General features: G+C 36.0%; 1 protein-coding gene across 1 annotated transcript; it reads right to left on the bottom strand.

Moving 5' to 3' along the window:
• Positions 1-3595: 3595 nt before the first annotated feature.
• On the bottom strand, positions 3596-5159 carry LOC110721803. Its single transcript, XM_021901001.1, has one exon. It carries the CDS (start codon positions 4794-4796, stop codon positions 4152-4154), a length of 645 nt encoding a protein of 214 aa, XP_021756693.1. The 5' UTR covers positions 4797-5159; the 3' UTR covers positions 3596-4151.
• Between the last annotated feature and the right edge of the window lie 4068 nt (positions 5160-9227).

The raw sequence follows: 9227 nt of genomic DNA, 5'->3' as shown, positions 1-9227 counted from the left end.
CCAAGAAACGCAATAGCTACCTCTCTGACCGGTGTGGTGACAGTCTCACGCGAACGCCAAGGGAGAACCGTGGTACAAGGATAATAAGCTTGACTATGCAATCCCAGCCCGAAATGCATGACTGCACACTTGTAAATGTTTGCAACGGTAAACAGAGGGGCGCGTCAAAATAATGATTTTGACCGCAAGGTCCACCTCCCCACCGGATACGCCGCAGAGCGCCATCCAAGTCATCCTGGTACACATGAAGAGAAACATTTCGGTTAGAGGCAATTTCGTTGTACATCAACTGACGCACCAAACCGTAGTTGTCTTCGCCCATTTGAAAAACATCAGCTACGACCCGGAATCCACAGTTACCATCTCCGACTACATCATTCCACCCTTCCAAGTACGACATGATGATCGCAGGTATCCTGTCCTTGTACGGAAACTGATCAACATCGTTTCTTCCTATTCACCATATAATTAAACACAGTTAAGAAGGCAGGAGTAACCTTATAAACAATGTGCAATGTAAAAAACCAAAACGTACCAGTTCTCAGGGGCATATTCACAGACGATGAAGATTGACTACGACTACGCGGTGAATGGTGCATGCGCAAGGTAATCCATGAGTTACTGAAATAGCACACCCGCACCGAGCATACACTTCGTCAGCCAAGTCCCTCATCCTGTTCAGCTCAGTGAGAATCAACCCCAAGCAGTAGTGCGACACACGACCATGGAGAATCTTAAATATGAAATGGCTATACATCGTACCATGTCGTCGTCTGGAGTCCTCTAGAGAGTTCCTGATGCCATTCTTCTGAGTTTCAATTGACTTGTTAAGTCTATCGAACAGTGTATCCAAAGCAGCGGTCGATGAATCAATCCAGTCCTTGGTAGCTCTATGAGCGCTCTCAACTCTACATGTTGTAGTGTTCCCGAAATGAAGTACTTGGTTTGTCCAATATTTGACAAACTTTTCCCTGTGAGGGACCCATTGCTGCATCACATAGTCCACCAGTGTCGGACACCACTGGTACGAATCCCTGAAGTTAGCCAATTCTCGCTCGTACGCTTCCTCTGTGGTAGCCTGTAGGATCTTCCGCCACTTACCATTCACCAATCTCTCTGCCATTTTCAAATTCTTGTTGAAAAGGTTGTAGGCTTTCACTTTCACGCAGTTGTTGATGTGCCATGTGCACAATAAGTGGTTCGATTCTGGAAACAGCTCTGCTATGGGGGCAAAGAGACCTCCCTCACAGTCGCTGACGATGGCTGCTGGATGAACATTAGGCCCGATGTAGTTTCTCAGCTTCTCCAAGACCCAATAATAACTTGGAGCCGTCTCATCCTTGATGATTGCATGACCAATCAGAAAGTTCTGGTTCGTTGGAGTCATCCCCATGATCTCAACCAGTGGGAACTTGTACTTGTTTGTCTTGTACGTTGAGTCGATCAAAATCACAAATGGCCAAGACTTGATCATATCAGCACAATCAGGATGCACAAGGAAAAGATGAGTCACCTCCGCTGTATCTTCATCAGAATCAAACCAGAACAGGTAACCACGTGATTGTGCCTAGTGTAGCAGCTGCTGTATAGGGTTCCTTCCCTCTGACCGTTCAAACCTGAGTTGCTGTCTGACGTTGTAGATGTGTTTTCGGTTTGGATGGTCTTCTGGAAATTTCTCTAACACAGATGCTAATATTTTAGCAGGCTTGACTTGAGCATCACTCATTTCTTTCACAACTAGTTTCGCAGCAGGACTTAAGCCGCTCAGCTGTCGATGACCCTCTTCATATACTATCATCTCATGGTTGTGATACCCCCATTTAGAGTAACCAATCACTTCCCAACCGTCACGACTCCGTAGTTATCGGACCTTTACTCTGAACTCACACCCACAACCTTTCCGCTTTGTATCAAACCGAGTGGTTGTACGAAAATCTCTTTCTTCTCTTTTGCGATAACAGTCACATCTCAAAATGCGATCCATTCTACCATCCCGTTGAGATTTATGAGTTACTACTACCAAGCAAAATCCAGCTGCAATTGCAATCTGTTTTGCCCAATCAATCGCTTGTTGAGCTTCTTCGAATGGACCATCATGTCCAAATATCCCATTGTAATCATTTCCGTCTCCACCATAATCCTGCATCAATTATATATTATAATAAATACATTTAACGGATAATACATTTAATTTCTATATTTACACAGAATTAACACAAAAAAAAACATAATTATGTATAATATTATTCATACACATACACATACAAATTTTAAACACAATCATTTATAAAAGTCACATAAACAATTAAATATTTTGGTATACATTAACACAAATCTACTCACTACATACATAAACACATTAAATTATTAAACATAATTTAAAAAAAACACCGTTTTGAATTTTCAATTTGAAATAAATTAAAAAAAAAAAAAACCATTTCCAATTTTTTTTAATACAATTTCGAATTGTCAAACTTAATTTAAAAAAAAAACCTTTCTCAACAATCAAACTTAATTTTAAAAAAAAAACCCAATTCGAATTTTCAAACTAAATTTAAAAAAAATACCATTTCGAATTTTCAAACTTAATTTTAAAAAAACCTATTTCGAATTTTCAAAATTAATTTTAAAAAAACCCATTTCGAATTTTTAAAAAAAATCATTTTCGATTTTAAAAAAAAAAAAAAAAAAATTAAAAACAACAACAAAATCAAAAAAGAAAGAAAAAAAAATATAGGTGGCGTCTGCTAGGGCTGCCACAACCACTGGACTGGCGCCTGGCAGGGCCGCCTCAGCCAGCGGAGTGGTGCCTGGCCAGGACGCCAGTCTGGTGGTCTGGGCGTCTGGGCTGGATGCCGGTGTGGTGGTTCTGGCGTCTGGCTTGGACGTCCATGCTACGGTGAGGGCGTCCATCCTAGGCGCCGAAGCCACTCCTACGGTAAACCGTGAATTTTAACGGTGACTTACCTCGTTTTCCGTCGACGACGACGTACCTCCGGCGTCCCCCGCATCTCCGGCCTGCCCTCCGATCTCCCCCGGCGAGCCAGTACGGCTCCACATTTTTTAAATCGAGATTTGTTCAATTTTAGAAAATGGGCATAATTGTCACACCAAGTCATATTTGTGGGCTTTATATGGTAATTTGCGTGCGATGTTTAACAAATCCCTACTTTAAAGACCCCAACCTTCATTTTTGAGGAAAACAATACACATGTATCAAAGTATACCTAACAATAGATACTTTCTCCAATCCACATTATCTAACACAATGCCTTTTTTTCGTCCCGTTCTTAAATATTTGATACACTACTAAAATAGAATGAGACCATCAACGTATTTTTTTCTTCAAATTATATGATCCACTGATTTACCTTTTTAAATACGAAGTTAAAAATTTAAATCACCCCATCTCTCACCCTTACTAGCCCCACTATTTAATTTGCAACTTTCAAATATTATCCTGTCCACTTCACTTTAACATCATTCAATATAATCAGATCAGCTCCTTATACATATATTCATACCTTTTCTTAAATTTTGTACCATGAGATCGAAAGCTTCTCGCAGTGTTGCAATACGTACATACAAAGGGCGAAGTAATTAATTTTAACTATGGAGTACAAGTACATGCAAAAGAACATTAGGTTAATTCTTTTTAGAGATTTAGTAGTTAAAGAGGTGCAATTAGAAAAGAAATGAAGTTTATAACCCAAATAAAGTTTAGTGGAAATGTAAAAAAAAAAAAACAAAACAGAGAGGAGGTAAATAACGCAAAATAGTTAGAAGCAATTGAAGGAAGAGTACGCCACTGAAAGAACAAAGAAAAGTAGAACGAAATTAGGAGTAATACGATTCCATTGTCATTAGGAATTCTTACAAATCAACAAGACAACATTCAAGTGAAATTAAACCATAACAAAATGAGTAAATTAATCATTGATTAATATATATGTACAATTACAAATGCTAGAGTAATTATAAAAAGTACTAATAGCATTACTTTAGTAGGAAGAATTATTTGGTTAATCAATCAATGATTAACCTACCAAGATTATAGCCCTTCAACTTCACGTTAGCACCAATGCCGAAACTTGAACCACACGATCAAAGAATATTTAACAGTCTCGGGCTAATAAAATCCCGACAGCTTATTAAAAACTATTAGAGGTGGATAATTTACGCGATGAATAGACCCGTTTTCGACAACTCCTAGGAGAACCACAACCAATTTCCCCCTCCTCACCCCATAATCGTACCACACTACCATCAATCACTTTCCTATTTTGGTAACTATACCACCCTAAATCACCACCTCTCATCTCGACCGTCAATTCGGATGACGAACCCCATCTCTTAATCATCACCCATTCATTTTTCTCCTCATCGACTTCATCGTCGTCGTTATAATCTCCACCGTCCACTTCACCGTCTTCATTTTCATCATTTTCTCTCTCCTCGCAAAAAACAGTAAAAAACTTCTTACTGTTTCCCCTCGTCAACACCTCCTCTTCTTCTTCTTCAGTTTCTTTCTCCTCTTCCTCGACACCGCCTTTTCTTACAAACGGCGTCGTTTTGGGAACAGTAGGAGCTGGTTCTGGTGTTGGTGGAGGAGAGAGGAAAATGTGGGACGACGACGACGTCGTTTTAATGGATGAGTTGTGGATACGCCAGAAGCTGACGGCGGCGGTGACGACGGCGAGCCATGCCCAGATATTGTTAACTACGGCGGATAATAGAGGGCCTAGATTAACTGGGATGAAGGCTAATGACTCTAAGGGTGAATCAAGGCCGTTCATTTTTGTTTTAATTTGTTGTTGTGAAAAAATAATAAATTAGATGGACAATGTGGTGGTTATGGTAGGAAGGAAGAGTGTGTTGAGGGAGGAGAGAGAGAGAAAGGGTGTATTTAAAGGGAGAGGAAAAATTGGAGAGTGAAAATAATATGCTGAGAATCGAAGGATCAAAGATGCCAAAATGCCGTTTATTTTTTTTTTTGGATGAAATTGTTGAAATTTTCATTTTTGTTACTAAGGGTAAGGGATATTATTTCACCACTCGTGCGAAAGTAGTGGCCTATAACAGAGTAGATTCTATTATAAATTCGGGTGTACTCGTATGCATTTTACAACTCTTTTAATAAATGCGTAGTATTACTTTATACTCTTTTTTGTATTAAAATAAATGTTTATTTTACAGTATTTTAAATGGTTTTTAAAATATGTGTTTGACCATCAATATCTTTAATAACACGTTAATATAAATTTTAAAAAGTTGATATTTTAAAAAACTACACATTGAAACGTATCCATCGATGTTTTGCATTATTACAGAGTATTATTTTTTACATAACAATGAGAATATGTGGTCAAAGTTTTTTAAGTTTGACCATAAAAATATAAATAGATCGTTTGGTTGGATCATTTTGGAATGGGTTGGAATGGAGTTAGAATCCATTCCATCTAGTTTTTTGTTTGGTTGAGTTTTTTTAGTAATGAAATCTCATACCCAAGAAGTTCTAACTCCACCCCATACCTATGGAATATCATACCCACCTCTCTGCCCAAGATTCATAATCAATTTTATTAATGAAGTATAGAATTCATTCCAAGTTCCAACAATAAAACCAAACAACTTTAAACTAGTATGAGTTTTAGAATCCATTCCTCTATAGTATGAATTTGCATACCAATCCATTCTAATATAGTGAACCAAACACCAGGACTGCTGGAGTAGTTTTTAGCTGTCAAATGGTTATTACTTATGAAGATAGGTAATTAAATTATGAATGTTATGTAAAGTAGCTATTGTCAGACAGTTATATGTGAAGATATATTTAATTTAAACTAAAGATGTAGAGAATGTATCGACTCGATGGAGTACTACTTTTATCTATCACAAGCTACTATTTTAACTTTTGGCAAAAACCACTTGCACCACACTATTCACTTCAACCACTACCTTGTTAGAACACCTTTGAATTTAATTAAGTTGTGTCTTGATTTGATCAAACCACTAAAAATTACTCAAAAGTTACTACCAGACACGACCTTCATATACTTGAATATTCAACTCTCACGAAATTCCAATTGATAGTCTTAAAATGACACTCGGGTGCACAATATAAATCATAGTAGGGCCCGATTATTTTATCTATAGGCTGGATTTTTAAGGAAATCTTGTATTAGTTGGATCACTTGGATCACTTGGATGTATGATGTTTGTATTTTTGTATTATTTTTGTCTGAATAGGGCTAAAATTGGCTGGCCAATAGAATTAAGAGTCAAAGAAATTTTGGGATTATGTTATTGTTGAGACTGATACTTGTAACTGACCAATCAGAAAGGAAGGATGGGCGGAATTTGTGGCTCATGAGATCACCTGGAAATGAGGCTGCTACTCTTTTTAGTGAGAATTAGGAGAGGATATTCCCCTTTGCTACTTATATTTGTTCCTTTTTTTTCTACTGTCTTCAACTATCAACTTGCAAACAACTGGCCCAAAATAATTAAAAAAGAAAATAATTATATCAAATGGTACGAATTATAGCGATCTCTGGGTGTATAGAATCGCAAAAATAGTGATGTAAGTTGGGAATAAATTAGGTTTTTTTTTTTTTTCAATTTTCAATTTTTTATTTTTAGTAGAGAGATCGAGATATAAGAGACTATAAATTAATTAAAGAATGAGTTAGACTTTTGTATGGTATATATAAAGAGCCTCAAATATATATAGTGACGTGGACAAATATGAGTTAGATATTTGACATATATGCATGGAGTTTTCTGTGCTATAGTTCGAACTAAAGAATATCACAAACTTCATATTTTTAAGGTTAGCCTTTTACCTTATTAAGAAGTAGGTATGCGAACAATAGCTATCTAACAAGACGTATACGGATTAACTTATAACTTTCTCTTCGATTCATGTGAAAAATGAATTGTGTTGATTAAAAAGAATTGAGTGAGTATACCAATTTTTGTAAAATAGGAATAATTGGCTCAATCACACTACTTTTGACTTGTTTGCAATAAGTGGCACATACAATTTTAAATTGATGCACTCCACATCACAAATTACAATGTTATTAGGTGCAAAGCAAGAAATAAATGATGGAAAGTACTCTAATTACTCCATATTAATTTGTGTTGTCAAGTGTACCCACTGAAAATCATGCTATACACTATATCAAACCCATAATTAGGCCTTGTTCTTTAGAGTTGCCCTACTCTGCTCTGCTTAAAACTAATAATTAATAATAATAATAATTAAAATTTAACAAAAATAAAAATAAAAATAATTAATATTTATTAATAATAACTAATATTTATAGATAATTATTAATATTTAATAATAATAATAATTAATATTTTATAATAATAATAATAATAAGAATTAATATATAATATTAATTGATAATTTTAACTAATATTTAATGGTAATAATTAATATTTTATATTATTTAACACATTTTCTAATGTTATAAAAAGAGTAAAAAAATCTAAAAATAATAATAATAATAATAATAATAATAATAATAATAATAATAATAATAATAATAATAATATTTTCTCTAGGATAGGATTTGCTATAGCTAGAGGAGTGGGGGCTCGGATTGTATCTTGGCTTCCCACTAATTTAGTGTAGGTTGTATGACTTTGTCTATTTTTGAGATATAATAATAATAATAATAATAATAATAATAATAATGCGATAATAATAATAATACTATTAATATTAATAATAATAATGATAATAATAATAATAAAAATATTAAAAATAATAATAATAATAATGCGATAATAAAAATAATAATACTAATATTAATGCGATAATAAAAATAAAAATAATAATACTAATATTAATAATAATAATAATAATAATAATAAAAATAATAATAATAATAATAATAATAATAATAATAATAAAACTAATAATAATAGTAGTAGTAATAGTAACAGCAACAACAACAATTATTATTATTATTATTATTATTAGGGATATTCTCAATGGTAACCCCCTACAATTGCTACGCACCAACGGTAACCCCCTTTTTTTTGGATTATACGAATTGACCTTAGTTATCTTTTTTCTCCTAATGATGACATTAATGATATTTAAACATAAAATTAAACCATGGTTAACCAAAATAGCGAAATGACAAAAATGCCCCCTTTTATTTGACAGATTTTATTTTAAAAAAAAAGTCACCCCCTTCCCCCACCAACCTGCCACCACTCCCCTGCCCAACCTATGCCGGCGCTGGCCTCCCCCTACCCCCACCAACCTTCCACCACTCCCCTTCCCTCGCCGACACGCCATCCTCCCCCTTCCCTGCCGCGCCCTCTCCACTTCCCCATCCCCCTGAACCACAAGTCCACGACCCCCCCCTCCCCCAAAACCTCAACAACCTACAGCCGCCCAACCTCCGACAGCCCACACATCACCAATTGCTCCACCAATTCGCCACCTACAGTCGTCAATTCGCCACCAATCAACGCTGGTCACTTCCCAGCTCACCTTAAAACCGTCGCCAATTCGATTTTTACCAATTAATCTCCCTTTGCAATCAACAATTTAGTTACCAACAATTGTAATTTCGACCACAATGGCAGCTGCTAACATCAATTTAACGCCCTAATTGAAGACCCAGATGGTGCGATCATGGAGTGCGCTCACGAGAACGGTGACAAACCCACAAAAACGCCATTAACAGATGAATTTTGGTTTGCTGGAGTGATGAATTTTCGCCATTTAGTTTCGGTTGGGGTATCAAGGTGAGGCCGTATGGGCGGTGCTCAGGGGTGAGGAGCAGTGGCAGGGAAGGAGGGTGAGGGGGCGGCTGGTGTAAGGAGAAGGAGAGAGAAAAAGGGGTTGGGGAGGAGGTAGGCACCGGAAAAGGGGAGGGATATGGCGGTGGCTGGCTGGTGGATATGGTGGTGTGGATGATGGTTGTGGTTGTTAATTTTTCTAAATGTTTTTCTTTTTTTCTGTAAAAAAAATTAAAAAACTAACCATAGTTAATTTTAATTGACTATTTTATGTTAAAACACCATCATTAATGTCATCTTTAGGAGATAAAAGAAAAGTAGTGTCATTTCGTATAATCCAAAAAAAGGGGGTTACCGTTGGTGCGTAGCAATTGTAGGGGGTTACCATTGAGAATATCCCTAATTATTATTATTATTATTATTAGGGTTAAGGGTTAAGGGTTTGAGAGGGTTGAGGG

The sequence above is a fragment of the Chenopodium quinoa genome, unplaced genomic scaffold, assembly GCF_001683475.1.
Source record: "Chenopodium quinoa cultivar QQ74 unplaced genomic scaffold, ASM168347v1, whole genome shotgun sequence".
In the NCBI taxonomy this organism is placed as follows: domain Eukaryota; kingdom Viridiplantae; phylum Streptophyta; class Magnoliopsida; order Caryophyllales; family Amaranthaceae; genus Chenopodium; species Chenopodium quinoa.
This window is presented reverse-complemented; position numbering and strand designations above follow the sequence as displayed.